The 21,038-nt window shown below is 35.8% G+C and overlaps 1 protein-coding gene across 2 annotated transcripts in view; it reads right to left on the bottom strand.

Moving 5' to 3' along the window:
* UNC80 (unc-80 homolog, NALCN channel complex subunit) overlaps positions 1–21,038 on the bottom strand; it is a 189,901-nt gene that overhangs the window by 80,887 nt on the left and 87,976 nt on the right. For both annotated transcript variants that reach the window (XM_006921411.1, XM_006921412.1), the window contains exons 25-28: positions 19,592–19,725; positions 14,242–14,407; positions 6,958–7,058; positions 2,676–2,876 (exon numbers count right to left, since the gene is read on the bottom strand). In XM_006921411.1, the coding sequence (XP_006921473.1) occupies positions 2,676–2,876; positions 6,958–7,058; positions 14,242–14,407; positions 19,592–19,725 (602 nt within the window). The remainder of the gene's footprint in view (positions 1–2,675; positions 2,877–6,957; positions 7,059–14,241; positions 14,408–19,591; positions 19,726–21,038) is intronic.

Raw genomic sequence — 21,038 nt, 5'->3', positions numbered from 1 at the left:
ATGGTCTGGGAGGCCCTGCATGTTCTGGTCTCTATCTGCCTGTGCAGCCTCTTCATGTACCACAATCCTCTGTGTTCCAGCCATGATTCTTTGTGCTGATCTCTTCTCTATGATTTGAAAATTCCATATCCAATTAACATCTATGCATCCTTCAGTCAAAACTCATCTGTTACTTTATTGGAAAAGCTGTCTTATTTCCCCTGACAAGTTCAAAACCTTGTTCAGACCCTCTCTTAGCCTGGTGTGCCTCTCCTTCATTGTTCTTATTGCTCTTGCAATTTTACATCAATTTGGGACATTTATTTGATTAATGTCTATCTCTCTAAATAGACCGGATGCATCTTATGTGGGCAAGGACCATATCTCTTTTGCCTATTATTATACCCACCACATAGTATGGACTCAGCATGGTCCATAGTTTCTTTAAAAATTTGTTTTATTAATAGATGAATAGATAGATGAATTAATGAATGAATAACTGAATGAAGAATCATAAAAACACAAGTAAATGCCTCTGTAATTTAGAAGAAGAAGGAGGGAAGAAAAATAACATCAGTCATCACGTGCAGTGTACCCTGTTGTTAACACAAGGGAGATGAGAAAAAGTTTCAGAGAGGAGGTGGCATTTGAGTTGTATCTTAAAGGATGTTTGGATTTGGACATGTATAGATTTACAGATGAAAGTACAGTTGGAGCAGATATGGCAGTAAGAAATCTCATAGTGTGTATGGTGAACAATGAACATTAATTTTAGGTCGGTGTATTTTTGCAACTCCCAACATATGGTTTTCTACTAAAGCTAAGGGAATTTTTACATAAAGAAGAACTTACTTGAAAAAATAGGTTTTCTTTGAATGTAGTGTCATTTATGTTTGAGGTATCTATGTATATATACATGTCTATATATATGCATACACACAAACAGACATGTGTATATATTTTTCTTTTTATGTCATCATTTGGCAGTTCATGTAGTTTATTTGTTATCCACATTGATCTATTCCATACTTGATTTCTCCTCAGAATTTCTGCGGTTTGAATACTGTGAGATGCAATAGATTCTAGTTTAAAAAGCCCTGATTTTGATATTCTATATTTCTAAATTAAAGTCTAGATGAATATGTTATGGATGCGAACTATGAACAATCCATCTTTCTGAGCCTCGACTTTTCATTTATAAAGAGAACAATATCTATTGTACAAGGTTTGTAAGAATCCAAAAACACTTTGTCAATGATATATACCTGCCTTATACTCTCACACATATGCTTTGAAAAAATATTAAAAGGTCATATCTTAGAAGGCAAATTAGCACACTTAAATGAGATATACAAGATATATATACTTTTCTTTAGGATCTCTTATAGTATCCAAAATTTCTTCAATGACACCTATATTGCTTTCATAATAAAAAAAAGTTGTAATTTAAAAAATCCCTTTGTTAGTACTAAAGCATTATAAATTGCTATACAACTCAATTGTGCATTTTTTGTTCTTGCTCATATTCTCTAGTTGTTTGGTAAGTTTATTACTGTCATCCTTCAAACCCACTAAACCTGGTTTGCAAACTCCTTAGTAGAATGATCCTCTGCTCCTACTTATTTATTTTTATGTCTCCCAGAATATCTGGCCTAATATTATGCCAACAGCAGGTGCACAATGAATGTTCATTGAAATGAATAGGTATTATATAAAACTCTCTTTGCAAAGCATTTGGGAGAAGCAGCTGCAGGGCCAGCCAGAGGCATTCAGTCAGGCATCTTGGCCATCATGCCTGTTTGGAGGCAGGTGGGTAACCCAGGACTTCCCTGGCGGGAGCACGGCAGCCCTGGTAACTGTCTTCATCTTCTGCCAGCTCAGCTGTTCAGTGTAGTTGTCAGAAAAGTGCAGCTGAAAGCTTAGGAAATGTAATAGCGTCTTGAAAAGTTTCTAGGTCTGATTCAACCTAGATTACTCTCTATTTATCTGTGAACAGTTGGGCCATTTAGTACTTATTTCTTAATACATAATCATATTTTCCTACTGTTGCTGTAACAAATCACCACAACTTTCATGTCTTAAAACAACACAAATTTATTATCTTACAGTTTTGCAGGTCAAAAGTCTAAAATGGATTTTTCCTTCTAAAGGCTTTACAAAGTCATCAGTTTCCTTATCTCTTCCAAGTTCCAGAGGCTGCCAGCATTTCTTGGCTCATGGCCCTGCCTCACTCTGACTTCTGCTTCTGTTATCACATTTCCTCTGCCTCTGCCTCTCCTGCCCCCCATCCCCTTTTAACTTATAAGGACCCTTATGATTGGGCCTGCTTGGATCAATTCAGTATAGTCTCGTTATAAATTCCTTTATTCGCATAGACAAAATCTCTTTTGCCACATGAAATAAGACATTCACAGGTCCCGGGGATTAGAATGCAGACATCTTTCTTGGGAGCGGGTGGATGAACTGTTTGTCACCACCTCATGAGTTCCTATTTATTTAGAAAACAAGCAAACCCTGAGAAAGATTCCATGTTTGCTCATGGACATGAAGACAATGTGTTTGTCTCTCATGTACTCATTTTCTATCTTTGCTCAGAATCACACAGATCCTTAGCCTGGTTTATACAACTGCAATGGCCTGAGGTTTTTTATTTCTAGAGAAAAAACTGTCAGGACATCATTTGATTTTTCACTCACCTCCTTCTGTTTTTTGCCCCTGAGAGCCACGTTGCTGGCATTGCTGCTCTCCCGGAGGGAGTCCACGGTGTCTCCGTACAGCAGCTTGATGGCCCTGACCAATCGTGCACAGGAGCGGCTGTGGTGCAGGTAGCAGTGTGGGTGGCAGTAGTCAACATGGGTGCAGATGAAGCTTTGCTGATTGCATAACAAGATCATGACCTGGAACACAGACACCACTGAGATCCAACCATGCAACCAGAATACCAACAAACTAAGAACATATATGTGGGGTAGGTGATGTCCAAATGTCAACTTTCCTTGATGGGTCTTGAAACTGCAGTGATTCAGTAATTCCCACAAGAGAACAAAGAGCTACAAGCCTTTATATAGTTGGCTTCTTTTGCTCATTCCATTCACACTTGATAGGAAGATCTTTTTGAAACAATAAAAGGCCAAGTGATCTTTGAAAGTTTAGTTTAAAACGATTATTGAAAAGTGTATAATTTCCAAATCTTTTCAAATGAAGATCCTGAACTTAAAAAATATATTTTTTTTTCAGCTCTTCTGTTGTGGAAGGAGAGAGACAGACAAGAGAGAGATAGAACTGATGAGTTCTATCCCAAAGGATCTAGCTGACCTTTGACAGCTGTGAGATGCCCATCTACGTGGGACTTGAAAACATTTCTACGTCTTCTACCCTGACCTATATAACTTTGAACTAGGCCTTGAACACTCACTATGGAGTTTCATTTCCTCTCTCAACAAAATAATATTTTCCTCTGGATTTGGGGGCATTCGCTGTGGCTTGATCTGGCTCAAATTCTCATATCTCTTAGATTTCTCAATTGAGTCAAGGAGAGAGTTATTTTATGATAAGGAATGAAGGTCCTTGAGGATGTAACTTTTTAAGTTGACTTCCTAAAAAGGCAGTAGCATTCCTAGAGCCACAAGATTAGTCGAACGTGTAATCTCACTGCCTCTATCCTTCATGAAACTAGTCCCCACCGAACATCTAACCTGTGAGAGACTGTGTACCATACTTAATGGAGAACATAAAGTAAGTCTACATGGACAAGGCCAATCCAACCTGAAATTATGGCAATTTCACTGTGATGGAGAACTGCCACACAGTTCTGTAGGACTGAGAAGCCTTGCTTACTCTGAGACAAAGAAAAACAGCAATAACAAGCGACTCTATACTCCTGACAAACTCAGCTAACAATGCCTTTTACTTTTCAAAGTTTTCAAAAATACAAGTGATGTCTGAACAGAATATCCAGACCTCTCTCAAGATTCACTGAATGTCTCTGATATTCCTGTTTATACTGGTATGAGACAGAGCACATGTAAGAACTTTAAAGTTGCCCTTGTAATTCTCAAATCTGGTTGTTCAAGAGAAACACCAAAAAAGCTTAACAAATAAAATCAAGTAAACAAACACAAAACACAAAAAAGAACATATTACTAACTTTAGTTCAGGAGATTCTGATTTAGTAGATCTGAGGTGAAGGTGGAGGAGACCTAGAAATCTATAATTTAAAAATTCTGCCCAAGGATGTTCCTTTGGTGACTGTTTTCTAGGAATTTGCTGATTTTGTAGCTAAGAGGCCAAGCAGAAACTAGCTGACAAGCAGAGTGGAGATTATGGCAATGTCACTGCGATGGGGAAACAAAGCTGGAGTTTCTGATCCATCAAGAATGAGGGGTCTTGGGACATACCTAAGACTCTGACTAGGAAACTCTAATGGCTTCCTATTAAGAGGTGTATGTATAGGGGCGGGGAGGACTAAAAATAGTGGAAGTGTAGGCCCTTATTAGACCGAGATAATCTTCCTTGCTATCTGCCAGAAGATAGGATGAATCATCTCTGGAGGGAGATAACATCATCTGGAGCTTCCATAATTCTTTAACTTTTAAAGAATTAATAAATTTTGTTTTAGAGCAGTTTTAGGTCGAGCAAAATTGGACAGATGGTACAGAGAGTTTCCCATGTACCCCTGCCCCACACATGCATGGTTTCCTTCATCACCAACATCCCCCACCAGAGTGGTACAATCGATGAACCTACATTGACACATCATTATCATCCAAAGTCTACAGTTTATATTAGGGTTCGCTCTTGATGTTTTCATTCTATGAGTTTTGACAGATGTATAATGACATGTGTCCATCACTGTACTTCTATAATTTTTCATCCATGTCTAGTAGTCAATGACATGGCTAGGCATAAAAAGGAGTAGGACCAGGAGAAGAGAAGAGGTTCATATATTAGAATTGTCAGCCATGTATTTTCAAATATCTATGATCAATTATGATCATAATGGGAATTAAAAAATATTTTAACTGAATGATAATGAACATATGATGTATCAAACCCTGTGTGATGCAGCAAAGGCTGTTTCTAGAAAACATTTATAGCTTTAAATGAATATGTTAACAAAATGGTTGAAAATCAATTATCTAAGTATGTATATCAAGAAGTTAAGAAAACAAATTAAACTTAAAGAAAGTAGAAGGAACTAATAAAAATAATAGCAGAAGTTAATTTAAAAAAATCAAATATTCCAAAACAACAAACCCAAAAGCTGGTTCTTTGCCTAATAAAACTGACAAACTTTTAGTAAGACTGATCGAAAAAAGAGAGAAAAAAGACATAACCTACCAGAATCAGAAATGATAAAGGCATATCAATGCAGATCCTACAGAATTTAAAATGATATTAAGAGAATATTTTAAATAACTTTTTGCTAATAAATGTGAATATTTGGATTAAATTAACAAATTCCTAGGGGAAAATCAATTAACCAAACTTCTCCCAGAAGAAATAGAAAATCTGAATTCTTAATTATGTTACATATATTGGTTCTGTAATTAAAAACTTTCCTACTAAAAAATTTTTAGGTTTCATCAGTGGTTTCTTCTAAATATTTAAAAAGTGTTTAGTTGTTAAGTGTTTAAACATGATTCCAGAGTGTTTGTGTGTAGAACATTACACAGAAAACTAAAAAGCATTATTGAAAGAAATTTAAGAGGTCCTTAATAAGTGAAGGAACATAAATTAATGGAGAGATAGATCATTTTATACATTAGAAGACAAACTTAATTAAGATTTCAATTCTTTGACTTTAAACAATCTTTATAGTCAAGACTGCTTTGGAAGCTTATTTATGGAAAATGACAAGGTAATTCTAAGTGGAAATTAATCCGGCCAAGATAAATCACTCCATCTTGAAGAAGAACAAAGTTGGAAGACTTACACTTATAAGAAAAAAAACCCCAAACACATCGGGGTCTATAGCATAAGACGCTAATTATATGCATTTCAAAACAAAGTTACTCTATAGTGTTAGAAGTTATAATTATGGTTACTTTTGGGAGAGGGTAGTGACTGCTAGATGTCTTGTGTAGGGCTTCTAAGGTTTTGATATGGTTCTTTTCCACCTGGTGGTGGTTACATGTATGTGTTCACATAGGTTTTGTATGCTTTTCAATATGTAGGTTGAACTTCACTAAAAAGTTTACTTTAAAAACAGCTGCCTCAGAGATTCTCAAAATCAGCCAGTTCTGGGGACCACTTCTATAGTGAAGGTACAGCACTGTAAACTCTGAGAAGCATCATGCACCAGCCAGACGTTATCTGACCCTACAGAAAAGTCAGGTTAAAATCTGAGGAGACGGTGACAGTCCATATCTAAGACGTAAAGAACAGTGATGGCAGTACCCTGCCAATTGGATCTAATGTTATGTTTCCTTACCTTTCTCTCCTTCATGCCAGCTCAAACCCTGAACTCTAATCAATGCCTGTAGTTTTATTGGGATCCCCTTCTGCTTGCACCCTCTGGATAGTTCTTTGAGGTGTGACCTTTGTCATCTTAGAATATCCGTGTCCTGCTTTACAATTTAATCTAATACGGACTCAAGACTGACACCACGACCTCATTCTCAGCGTTTCTGATAATCTGCATAAAACTGATCATGATGCCTAGTCCGTGTCACTTAAGCTATCTTGACCACCAATCTAGCCTAGCTATACTCATGTTTTTCCCTGACTTATAGTGACCCAAAAGCCAGCCAATAACAAAGAATCCTTGGTATTAGTTAAGCTTAAAAAGAATATTATCCAGCAGAAAACCAATCCTAGTGAGTGTTGAGAGGTTCAGCTGAAAATATAAGCTTCTGGTTTTTCTTGCAGACTAAATAAAACTTATGGTTTTAGTATAATCTTTTGTCTTCCCTCCAAGGACCTTTCCCAATGCCTAAAGAAATTGATCTCAAGCCTCTCTCTGAGATTCTTACTTACATGAAGCCATGACATGTTCCTGTGGTAATTTTCCTCCGTGCCGGCAGTACTCATTCCTTCTGGCTCAATGCTGGGCTCACTTGCACTCCAAGGACTCCCTTCTTCAAAAGAAAAATACCAAGAAAAGTTGTAGTGTTTCGTCTCCCTGGAGAGCACGTTGGTATGGTATAGTTCTCCATGCTTTTGAATCCTAGGGCAAACTACCATGGCCCAGTGGGTTTCAGGGCATAGCACTGATTTTAGTGGAGGAATATTAATAGGAGCTGTTCCCTTCACCACCAGCTGATTGGGCAATTACAAAGACATTTATGATCTCTGTCATGGTGGCTTCCATTCTGAGACATGGGAGCAGAGAAAAGACAGAGTCAAGCCCTTGAATTGCTGAGATGAGCAAGTTATTGGTTGAGTGTGCCCAAATCCCTTCCAGACTGCCCAGACCTTGTAGGGACAATTAAGTAGAGACACCAACCAACCTGCAGTGGCCACTCAGAGTGCAATGCCTCCACTACTGCTGTGACTATGGCTACTACTACTGCTCTTAACACCATCTGTCTTTGCTCACAGAGCTATTTCAAAGATGGGCAGCTGCCTTGGAAAAATGAAGGAGATTGGGAAGCAATTGTAGCTAATCATGGATAAAAAGGGTTTCTTCTCTCTGGGAAAGTATGAAGGAGACATCTCTCAGGGATTCACTACTTTGTATACAAGACAACAAAGCTTTGTCCTCAAATCTAAAAGCTTTTCTAGGTCTTTTCTATAACAAAACCATACTTCTAGCCTGGCTATTCTAAATCAACTGGTCAGGCTGAATTAACTCATTCTCATAATTAATTGAAATAAACTTTCCCCAAAACTAACTGAGAATATTGCTACTGCTTCAGACCTGTAACAAAAGAAGTCACAGGGTTTTTTTCTAGTGTCTCCTTTTAAAATAAGGTGAATCTTAAGTAACGTATACTTAGCTATTTTCAAAATTGAGGGTAGGTAGGTGTAGAAACATTTCCTATTTTAAGCTCACTTCGATGAGATATACTCAGCTTCTATTTCAGCAGACTTGATTGATAATTTATGCACATTTCCTGACTGACTTCTGAAATAACTTACCCAGAAAGGAGAGCTTTCTCTTTTGCTTCTCATCCTGGGACTGAATAGCAAAGAAAATGTGCTTCGGCTTTCACTTAATAGTTCATTTCTAGGCATCTGCTGAGTCTCACCTACATGCCTGCTCAGTCTTTTACCCGTCTATTAAGATGACCACCAGGGCCTGTAGGACTAACATATTTGGGGATTTAGTCTCTTTGGATCCTACAGTGACAATATACAACTCTCATGCTCAGACTGTATATAGAACTCACTTTCAGATGTTGAAGATACTGTACTATCTTTAGACCATCCCTTCAGAGTAGACAAGGAGTAAATAAAAATATTCCCATTAGATAGTTGGAGGAAACAAATTCCTGAGACACTAACTGACTTGCCGAAGGTCATTAATCGTCAGGTCTAGATGATCTTTCCTCTCTAATATTTTGGTTGTTTTTTTACTGTGAATTAGAGACTTTAAAATATAGAAGACCTTCAGTTATCTCTCCCCAAGGGAATACCTACGTTTTCTTTAAAAGTCCTGATCAGAAGAACGGATGCACCAACATCTGGATTTCAAAAAACTGTCCTTGTCATTAAAATGCTCTCTTTCCTAGATGTATAACTCTGAATCCTCAGCCACCAGCAGCATCAGCTTCACCAGGAAGCTTGTTAAAAGTCTAGACTCTAAGGCTCCCCATCTCCCAGACCTACTGAATCAGAATGTGCATTTTAACAAGACTTCCAGGTGACTCAGGTGCACACTAAGGTGTGAGCAGCCCTGCTCTTGAGGGTGGTATGGTTTTCAGCCTGAATGGATGGCCTAACCTACGGCTCTGCCTTCTGTCTTTCGATGTGAAAGGAAATGGACTTTATCTGCTTAGGATTTGGGCCCTGTCTTCCTACCCCCCACGTCCCTGCACACCCCACTCCTCTATGTTACCTAGGTCAGTGACAGTGTCCCTGCTCTGGGACAGCTGCAGCTCCTCAGCCTCAGACTCTGAGTCCTGCCGTGATAACTTGCTGCTCTTTAAGCTGCCGACCCGGCGAATGCTGGACAAGGAACCCCCCTTCTTCACCTGGAAACTGCGAGTTCCTTTAATCTGGAGCAGGCGGGAACCTCCTATCCTGATCTTCCTGCTGGGAACTGTATTAAAAGAATAAAATAGGGCTTTTTCCCCCTTAGTTTTCCCCAGCCAGTGTTAGATCCAAGCTCTTCCCAACCTGTCCCTGAACAGCCTCCTCTCTGTCGGCTGGGATGGGCAGCGAGTCTGGACAAGGAGCTTCTCTTAAGCCCCAGTCAGGAGGCTTTGTTAGGCAGGAGGCTGGGTCCACCAGGAAGGGCTGGTGCAGCTTCTTTCTTGGACACATAGCTCATCGGTGCTGGGAACAACCTGCTCTCTTTCTGGCCCAGGGTTCACAAGCATGAGTGTGCCCTTGCAGCAGCATTATCTAGGACTGTTAGTACAGAACATTATTGTTTGATTCAACAGAACCACGAACCATTTGTTTTTGTTTTTCTTTTGAAATGGGTCTTGCAGAGTTATGTGAGTTATGTAAACCCCTTCACATAAACCCCTTCATTTTGGAATACCTCATTAAGAAACAAAAACATGAGGCGCTTCTCTCTCCAACAGTCAGCAGTGGGCTCCGCTCAGCTCCTCAGCAAAGGCACTAAAGGATCTGTTTTCACTGGGGTGCTTTGGGTGAACATGAATGTGAAATGGTTCCATTTTCAATGCACCTAGTGATTTCATAGCATCATCCTCTCAGTCAAAAGGCTGGGTGAGATGTGAGTCCAAATGTTGCAACACCCTGAGCCAACCTTACAGTCTACATGTACCAAGAAGAACATGCATTATTCATCTTTAGTGTTCTGGAAGAAACAGTCATCAGTGAGGAATATAAAAGGGTAAAAAAAAAAAGAACATGTTTAAACTTAAAACCTGCTTTTTTTTTTTAAATCAAAAGCATCCTTATTTACCATAGTCATATACACATCTCTTTCTTTTTCTTTTTTAGATTTAGTGTTGTCGCATATTGATTTTATAAGGGTGCAATAAAGAAAGTTTTCAGAGCTTAAAGTCATTATCAGTAAGGGGCCATCTGTGTAAGGTTTCCTTGTTAAGACATGGACACGATTTCATACTAATTAATTAAGGCATAGCTATTAATATTTTCCAAAGTCCCAATCAGGAAGATTGCATTTCAGTCTTGGGTTTCTCACTCACAGGAGAGCTGGTATGGAGCTACGGTTCTATAAAATGTTAATTAAATAAATGTATGTTTTTAATGCCTTATAAGGAGCCCAGATTAATTTCTGTTGAATAATGTGAAATGTTTAATCTCTGATTTATTCTTGTGATTGAGAGAGACTAAAATTGTCACCACTCAGCTGGCAAAGACTTCGTGGAACTCACTGAATACATATGGATAGAAGTTTACATCTGGATAAAAATTCTTGTAGTACAGTTGGATAAATTCCATAAAGACTATAGACCATAATGCTCTATTTTAACTATAGCATAAAACTCATCCACTGTATTTTTCAACATTATTTTTAGGCTTAATTGAGACTTTATGACCTACCTGAAATACATTTGAAATAAAAATTATCATTTTTAATCACTATTAATACAATTTCATGTTAAAGTAGATTGGGAAGTAGAGAAAAAATTAGAGAGATAATTAAAAAAAAATTTTCACAGAGGCATGCTCTAGCATTCTTTGCCTGACTTCATGATACCTTTCAGTGTACATATGCAGCAAAACAACCCCAAGTTAATGTGATCTGAAAGAAATTTAATTTTGAGAACCTGTTCTACCACCAAAGATAATCGGAGACAGCATAGAAAAATTTATATTCAGAATTATAGCACTGGTTATTTATAAAGGACTTCACAGTTAGAATTCATATTTGGTATTGTACATAAATATCAGTTGAGATTTTACAGTCTTGAATTTTAGCCTTTATCTCCATGACAATAAGAACTAGCATGAAAGGAAAACAAATTCATCTGAATTAGATAACATGTCTCTTTTTCCCTTTTCTCTCACCCCAGATATCCATTAGGCAGACCTGCTGGCTCCGCGTCTCGAAATTTCACAGGATTTTGAAAGCTCCGTCACCTATTCCCTGAACTAATGTAACTACCTAACCATTCCTCCCTTATACCCACTCTTACAGCTCGGCTCATCTTTTAAATCATAAATACACATATTATATCACTTCTCTGTTCAAACCTGCCAACAACCCTCAGGCATACTTAAAATAGAATCAAATTTCTAACCGTATCTTCAGACCCTGCTTATTTACCCCATTTCCTACCACTCTGCCCTATCTTATTCTGTTGCAACCATGTGGCCTTTTTGCCTTTCTTCAAATGCTCCAAGTTCATTCCTGCATCAGAGCCATGTTCTCATTATTGTCTCTGGTTGGAAGACTCCTCCCTCAGCCCTTTGCATGACTACTAGCTCCTTCACACTCTCACAGGTCCCTGCTCAGTTTCACTTATGGAGTCCCTCTCTGACTACACTCTCTCATTCCAGGTCAGTAACAATTCTCTGACCCTAATTTGTTTTATTTCACACTATTAATCTCTACTTAAAAGTCTAGTATTTAATGTGATTCACTATTATGTTATTAACTATTAGCTAATGTAAGCTAAAATATATATGGAAAAAATTTTCTGTTCATGGCTGTATTCTGAGAACCTGTAATAGTGTTTGGTATACTGCAGTTGCTCAATAGATGATTGTTGAATGATCAGACATGTCTTGTATTTTGGAATACCAGTCTTAGTTTGTATTTGGAACATGGGTGAAAAGATTTGACAGATCCTGCTTCGAGATTTTAGGCAAACATTTTTAGTTCCAAGGATTATTTCATATCAGTTTTCCTTGGTAGAATCTGAATTATCTTAAGGTGGTTTATCTCAAAAACCGACATTTTTAGCTTTTATAAACAGATGGTATGAAATTTTTAATAACATTTTTATAATCTAAATTTAGCAGAGTCACCATGCTTCCCATTTTCACATAGGCTTTAGCAGTTAGTATTTGCTTATCAGAAGGATTAAGAAATATTTAGGAATCTTCAAGGAGATTTTTGCCAACTGGTGAAGGACAGTTTATGAATATGTTCTCATTTTCCTTATGGTGTCAGTTTTCTGCTCTTTACTTATTAAACATCTTTCCTATATTAACACAGCTACTCTATGAGGAGAAAAAAAAATACTAAGTATTTGTATCCTTGAACATTAAGAGCAATTTACATAAATGATAATTATGAAATTAAAGTGTTCTTAAAATTAATTTAATGTTTTATTTTTATAAAATTGTGTAAAATTTACTCTGTTCAAGCTTAACCATGTCAGTATTAAGAATTTTTATTTCAGCTACTTTAATAATAATTAACATAATAAATTTGAATGGGAAAAAATTCTCTTGGGATATGTTTAAAAGATGGAAGTTTCTCCTCATATGCGATTATCATTATCTAAAGTAGGAGCATTTGAAAAAATATTGACTCGGTACACTTCATATGCTGAAATTGCTAAGACTTGGCTAAAAAATACTTGGTTCACTGTAAGTTCAATGTATATAATAATTAGTTGCAGTTTTAAAATGTCATGACTACAATCTAATCTTGAAATATTAAAAAGTTTTTCTAGTGTTTACCTATTCCTTGCAAGATTTTCAGTATTTGCAATATTTTCAATATTTTATGTCTTCACTGACTAGGGCTTTTCCTTTCAAGAATCATTTATTCTTTAAATTTTCAAACATTCATGGAGTCATTGTCTACTAGAAAATACATAAATGTCATTGGACACTAGAAAATACATAAATGTAAAAAATCATCTTTTACAAATGTGCTGATGTCCTTTTAATTGAAATTCATTAGAAAAGCATTGATAGGCAATGGTATTTAAGAAATAGCAAAATCAGAGAAGTTAACAGTTTAAAGGAGCTTTAGAGAACAACTTAAAACTTTGCAATCTTAACTTTAGCTCATATTTAGAATTTTCCGCATGGGTTCTAATTTATATGCTCATGATATGAAAAAAACAATGACAACATTTATTTACTGTGTACCCATTGGGTACCAGGTAATGAGTTTATGCCTTACTTGCATTATCACATTTAAAATTTTCAACATCACAGTGCAGTAGGTGTTACTAATCTAATTTTATGGAGAAGAAAACTATGACTTAGAAGGTAAATAACTTGGACAGGGTCACACAGCTCGTTACTATATTTCGCCATTTTAAGATGCATCCTTTTTTCATATTTTGACATATCCAAAATTGAGATTTATCTTATAATTGATGACATCTTAAGATCACTAGTGCCAGATCCATTTGTGGGTCTCATTTGCTATTGCTTGTGTCCATGTGCACATGTAAGGCATCGGCAACAAACTTTACAGAACAGGTAAACTTCTTTTAACTCCAAGAAGCCAAATGGTAGTTTGATGGAGGAATGGTGAGGTGGTAAGTCAGATGAGTTTGTTAACATTCCAGAAGCAGGAATTGAAGGTAGACTAGCTTCATACAACTGTATGTTTCTTTAAGTAACTAGCACCAATAGCTTTATTTCTTTTACAGATTAATTTCAAAAATGATGTATTACTAACATTCTGATGACACAGAGAACATTCTATAGAAAAACATGGATATCGATAATTCTGAGTTGAAAAGAGATTAAAAATTTTGAACTCTTAATTGAAGATACTTTAGAAATGTTAACCAGCTTATTTACACTTTCTCTCTTTTTTTTTTTTTGGCTGCATAGAAATGATATATACCAATAATAAAAATTTACATCTAATTAAGTATGCAAGTCTTCTTTCAACAAGAATGAAAGACAAAATAAGTGATAAGAAAGTACTGCATAACAGCCGAATTGAGAGTATTTTTCCTTTCTTATTGGTACATAAAATAAGGTCTCATCTTACAACTGATGGCATCTTAGATTCAATGGGATATAGAGAGTTGCTGAGTTGGAATTAGAGCCCAGGGTCTCTCTGACCACAGAGTCCAACTCCTAACCAGCATGGGTTCCTACCTCATTGAACGAACACAATACTATATGAAGCCGACAATCTTGGACTTCTTTGGTTGCAAAATTCTGTAGTTTAAACTCAGACCAAATATCCTATGAGAAACCCTGAGACACGAAGTAACCCTTGCTTTTCCATACCTTTCTTCTCCTCAACACCCGCATCTGATTTGAGCGTGTGGCTACTACTGTGCAGGGAATCTTTTGAGTCTTCATTTTCATCCAAGACCCCGGCAAAGCTGATCTTCCTCTCATATCTGTGTCGGTCCAACTCAGGATCCAAACGAAGTCTGCAGCTTTCCAAGTCCTGAAATATCAGTGAAGAGCACGTGAATACTGGCATCTCCACAGCACTGCAGTGGTCTCGTGCAAACCTTCCTCTGTTTCGAATTGCACAGAATTGCATTTAAACGGCTCAACTCTCCTTTATCTAATGCAAATTTTAGATGGTGACCATAAAAACATTTCTTGAATTAAAAAAAAAATCTTCCCTAACTCATAGTTTTTTGCTTTTCCTCACATCCTTCACCTTCCAAAAGCACAGACCTTATTCCAAATCCAGAGCTAGCTTCCATATCTTCTAACTAGCTTCCTCACAGCTTTAACTAAAATTGGTATTTACTTGTTTATGAAATAATCAGGCATTGAGTGCATTCAATATAAATGTATCAGTACTGCGGGATAATAAGAAATGGTTCTTGTCCTAAAGGAAGTCAGAATCCCAAGAGAGAGACTGAAAAGGCAAACAAGCGATGAATTCCAAAACTGAGAGACAGAGCGGAGAGCTTAGGTATCACGCTTGGAGGTTGTGGTTGGCAGAACAATGACCCTCCAGAGATGTCCACACCCTAGTCCCTAGAACCTGGTGAATATGTTACCTTACATTGCAATGGTGATTTTGCACAGGTAATTAAGGCTAAAGACCTTGACTTGGCAGATTACCCTGGATTAGCCAGGTAGGACTAACCTAATCACACAAATCCTTAGAAGTAGAGAGCTTTTCTAGGCTGCAGTCAGAGGGAGATGTAAGGAAGAAGGAAGAGGGAGTTGATATATTACTGGCTTTGATGTTTGATGACTGGGGAAAGAGGCCATGAGCCAAGGAATGTGGCTGGCCCCTAGAAGATGGAAAAAGGGCAAGGAAACAGTTTTCTCTGGAGCCCCAGAAAGGAGTGCAGCCTTGCCAACGCCTCGATTTACTGCGGTGAGACCTGTGAAAGATTTCGATCTCCAGAACTATAATATGTTTGTGCTGTTTTAAACGACTAAAATTGTGGTTATAACAGAAATAGAAAATGAATACAAGGTGATGTTGGAGTTAAGTTTGAGGATTAAGTAAAGTTAGCTCAGCAAACCAGTGGGGGAAGGAAGTTCAGGCTTAGAAACTCATTTGTGAGGGCCAGAAGTTCAAAATAGGATCATGCACTGGCAGAATTTCATTTCTCACTCCAGGTGAACCTAAGTATAACGGGGTTTTATTACTATCTGTTTATGAACAGAATGAGCCCATACTCTAAAGGCAGCCTAGAGGAATGTAAGTATTTGGTAGAAAGTTTGGCCTGTGAGGCTCGAAAATGAAAATTTGATCTGATTTGTTCATGCTAATGATAATATTTAATTATTAATCTATAAATCACTTTGAGAATCTAATAAAAACATACATAAAATGCCAACTTTATTTTTATATAGAACTTTTTCTAATTATGACATAATATGCCCTCTGAGTCAAATAGATATGGAAAACAAAAATATTTTTTAAATAACTCAGTTTGCACCAAGAATAAACTCTTATGCTTTTAATTGTTATTAATAAATACATTTTAGAATCTACATGTTGTTTTCTCTTTTCCCGTTGGATTAAGAACAGAAGTTACACTTTGTTACTCAGAAAATTATATTACATCTAAGAAACTAAAGGAACTACATGGAATCAATCTGTTTAACAGTGTCAAAAATATTCTAGAATATAATTTTTTTCCTGAAATTTATCTCTTTTTGAAAAAAATAGCCTAATCTACTCTCTATTTTGGTAGCCAAACTTAATTAGATAAATTTCTTAGTTGGAGCAAGAAGTAATAATATAACAATTCTAATTCTCAAAAGTAATGATCTCTTCTGAAAATTTCTTATTTTATCTACTTGTCAAAATCCCACCTATCTTTCAAAGCTACATTCAAATGTGACCTCCTCCAGGAAGGTTCTTGAGATATTTCCAGCAACTTCTTTGGCTAAGCACGGCCCTCTGCTCCTCTCTTAGGGCTACCCTTAGATTTTGCTTCAGAAAATATTTTTATATGTTGGTTTTCCTGTTAAATATATTCATCTCTGTATCACCCCAACACCCACCCCTGCAACCATCATACCACCTTGTTTAAAGTCTTACTCTCAATAAATATTCATCAGTTTAGTATTTAATATATCACATATCGATATATGTGAATTGTGTTTTGCTTCTAACTTTTTAACTTTAGGAACATTTGGAATTCAGCAGTATATTTTTTAATAACCTGATCTGTTAAATTCTATTGGTATAGTTGGTACAGCTTCTAGGACAGTCTTGCACAAAAACATCAAATATATTGTTTTCCCTAATGAATGAATGTAGATTACAGAGATTTCCTTATTGCCTTCTTTATTATGAACTTATCTGTGCATTGAATGGGAATTATTTGTTCAATTTCATTTTGCTTGGTCATTGGTTATTGGTTTCACTAATTCAACTAGGAGACATTTGAACAGATCAGCAGTTTTACAAATAAAATTCTTTTATAAATATGTTTTGTTCTCAAGTTTGGAAGTTAATAGAGAAAAATTTGATTATTATGCTCTTTTAGATTATAGAAAAAGCAGCATTTTTACAAGATGTTGCTTTTTCTTTTTTGTGACATTATTTCTTTGTATGGTTTATGAAAACAGTGACTAAAAATGCTACCAGAAGTTTTTTTGTTTGTTTTGTTTTTTGGAAAAAAGCACATTTATTAAGTTGCACCTAGGGATCTATCTGGGAAAAAATTAAGTTGGCAAAATGTATATTTTAGCACATTTTACTACCTTTTCACATTATTTTTCCTTTTATTTTTCTTCATATCCCACCAGTATAATGAGTGGCCTCCTAGGATTTCCTGACCCCCTCTAAAAAAACTGTCATTAAACAAATTAACTTTTATTTTAATTATTGTATTTAAGGTTCTTTTACTTTCTTTACCTCCTTTTTGCATATAACTAGGTATTTTTTCAGACAAATATTTCACAGAGAAATCTCTTCAATTTTAGAAATGACCTTATGGCAATTCTTCAAAAAAACTTTTTTTCTTGGTAAAAAGTTTATGTTCTGATCTTCTCCCATCCTCAAGCCTCAGATTATAGAATATTTATAGCTTTTAATGTGATTATTTTACTACATTATTATTTTATTATTCTGTGTATTAGGGTAGCTATTTATTTTTACTGCTATTAAAAATGTTCCTGAACTATTAAAACACTCCAAAGATTTATAAATACCCTTGTATCAAGTGTTTTGTTAAACCTGTAGAATATTTCATTTTGATGGTATTTATGCTGAGCCTGTTAATTTGCTATTTAGTACAATTTTTTAAAAAAACAATTTCAAGCATTTGCAGCTTCTGTGTTGGTAAAATGTTCTTGATATTCATTGTTCTTTTTATAGTAGGTGAGAATATGGCTTAAGTTTTTCATATCATCTATAGATAATAGATTACTCATGAGGAAAAGCTTTTTTCCCATTTATTTTATAAAGGTCACATCCCAACACAATACAGTGAAGCCTACACTCACAGTGAAAATCCTCATGTGATGAATAAAAGATTCCTGAGACTTTGCTAAAGGCAATATAGCAGTAAAAACTTTCCTCTCATTGACTGAATGACTGCAGACTCTGTTTAGCTTAATTACTTGGCATTTCCTATTTGTCTGTCAGTCGGTTATACAGTAATTTTTAAAAGGTTTCATTGGTTTTAAAAAATGTTCATTATAATAATAAGGGTCATTAAACTGTAGCCTTATAGAGTTGAAAAGGAAAACAAAAATAAGTGAGTCGAACTTTAAGATTCTTATTTTTTTAAATCACAATGGATTAAAATGGTTACCAATAAAAACCTGAAAACTTAAAAGCAGATATATTACTGTTCTTTTATAAAGACTTCAGTATAAATAAAACATTGATGAAATAGCACTGACAGATTCCTACAAATCAGATATTTTATCATCCTGGACTTTTAACGCATCTGTTGAGCGGTGACCTAGACTTGATTTTATAGAGTAGCCTCCATATAACAGTGAAGGTAACAATTCAGAAAATGAAAGGTCTAGGTTAACATGAAATTAAATAAGAGCAATAGGAGAAACATCATTTTTCAATATCCAAATGATGCAGTTAGTTTCACATTCCAAATGCAGATATGTTTCTCTTTAAAACATATATTTTGCCCATACATGTTTCCAACTTGAACGTATCCATCTAATGTTTTAGAGTGTGAGGAAATGGACTTTCCAGACATTATAAAACCAGAGGGAGAATTACTATTCAGAAATACCAGAGCACAAATTCTTTTGGCCCCACCAGGATTAGGGCATGGCTTTGCTCATGCTGAGTTTGGTTAAAAAAGCAGGAGAGCTGGTGGACTGTAAAATTCGCTTAAATGACAGCACATAGACTGTTTGTGTAACATTTTTTTTTTCTGGTAGAGTATTGTAAGCCTTGTGTTAAGGAAAAAAAGAAGAACTTATGTAGTTCCTCAGCTCTGGCTTGATGATGCCTATGATGAAAGAACCACTGGAAACTTGGTGCCTATTAGAGAACTAAGAGCCAAGGAAAATCAGCTCTGAGGTGTGTCCCTTTCCCACATACTCTGCGAAGATTCTGGCTCTGACACAGTGTTTTCATTCTCTGTTAAACAAATCAGGTCCTAATGGTACAGAAGTGTGTGTGTGTGTGTGTGTGTGTGTGTGTGTGTGTGTGTGTGTGTGTGTGTCTTTTTCTGCCTATCCACAAGAAATACTGCAGGAATAAAATATATGTTTAAGGATGTTTACATGCTAAATGCTTAGACAAGTCTTTTTGTCCATCATTAAATAAAAAAAAACTCATTGGAAGCACATTTCTATATGGATTTAGGAGCAGCTAATATAAAAAAATCTGAGATTTTTGGAAAATGCCGGCCATAAAACTCCTTACAGTTTGTAGAGTAAAAGAATCTACACATTCTTAAACATTCCTAACATAGCTGACAGTGACCAATCAAACATTTTATTTAGTGGTGCTACTTTAGTGATTTCAAGGTCAACTTTAGAGTTATTTTTTTTTTAAAGAAGAAAGAGATTTTATTTTTATATATGAAAATCTCTTGGTTGAATTTTAAATTATATGATAAATTTGGCCACTCACATTTGAAAAAATTAGGAATACTGAAAAGTTAGCCACATGTCTGGCTTCTCCAAGTAGCCTGATTATTAACTTGCATGCTTTACTCACCACCAGAGGCTCAGTGCGTGGTCTGGGCAGGCAAGAAAAGGTCTCTCGCAGGAAGGTGGTAATCTCCAGGAGGAGCTGGCACGCTGCCATCTTCAAGGCAAAGGGGCAGCCACATTTAGAGGGGTTCACAGTACCTATAGAATGAAAGAGTTCTTTCATAAGTAAACAAACTAATAAAAAATACAGAGAGGCACGTTTGGATGGACATAGCTACACATGTGTAAAATTAAATTGCATATGAGAACATTACCTAAACATGTCCAAAATGAAAGTATATATGAGAATGTTACCTATATATGTTCAATTCACCTATTCCCTTTAGTATAATGTGTACATTACTATAGACCTCTCTTTTTTCATTTTGTAATTCTATAACAAGTACCTCAGTATTAAAATGGCATTTAATAAGAACTAAATCTCTTTACAGCCTCATAGAGTAACTAAATGCAGCTCCACTGAACTAGAAAGCCTTTAATAAAAACAGAAATGAGAAAGCAGTCTTGTAAGAGTTTCACATTGCTATTCAATCAGATTTAGACTGTGTACATGGTGGTGAACTATATCTGAAACTACAAAAATCCTGCTGGTTCATTTTATGAGGCATTTATCTTGATGTTCTGAGGATAGTGAAATGGTTTCAGTTCTAACCTAGATTTGTTTCAGCATAGACAAGGCATACTTGATCACTTATATCATCCAATTTATACAAGTTAGCCTATCATATGAAGGTATAGTTACACTAGAATTGTGCAAAAAATTCTCCTTTGCTCTAAAGAATACTGGCCTTTGAATGAATAAAACATGGCATTCACTATAGACCAAGTAACAGATTTTGCTCTGAAGGCAGATAATGGCCAAGGTGACACTTATAGAGACTTTTTAAATTCTCAAGATTAGTTCTCAAGACACATGTCATCACAAATAATGCTGAAATGTACTGATTACTTATCAGTGTTAACAAAAGAAAGCCAAAGGCATATAGAGTTCAGTCTTTCATGAAAGAAAGAAGATAGTTATCTATTTTGAATGAATCAAGTCAAGCAAACAGTATCATTACACATCAACATTTCTAAAAATATCTCTAAAATATTTCCCATGTATTAGGCTTTCTTAATTGAATAGTGTATATACTTCATTTCCACCTATTGACAATAGGTGGAAATTATGGTCTTTCTGAAGATACCTGGCTATTGCTTCCTCATGAAAATCATTATTTTTCTCTCTAGAGGTAATATGTGGTTGAGGACATTGCCTCTTATTACGAATGGAAGAGAAAAACTCCTCTAGAATTTCCAGACTGATATTTGCTTTACCATAAATTATCTTTTAAATACAAAATGAGTTATGTATTGACTTGAGAATGGAATTAAATTGGACATTCCAATTTTATGTTCAATAGAGGCTACATGACTCTAGAAATTCCCTGGATGTGAAACAGTTTTTAGAA

Source organism: Pteropus alecto, unplaced genomic scaffold (assembly GCF_000325575.1).
Source record: "Pteropus alecto unplaced genomic scaffold, ASM32557v1 scaffold3, whole genome shotgun sequence".
Classification (NCBI taxonomy): Eukaryota; Metazoa; Chordata; class Mammalia; order Chiroptera; family Pteropodidae; genus Pteropus; species Pteropus alecto.
This window is presented reverse-complemented; position numbering and strand designations above follow the sequence as displayed.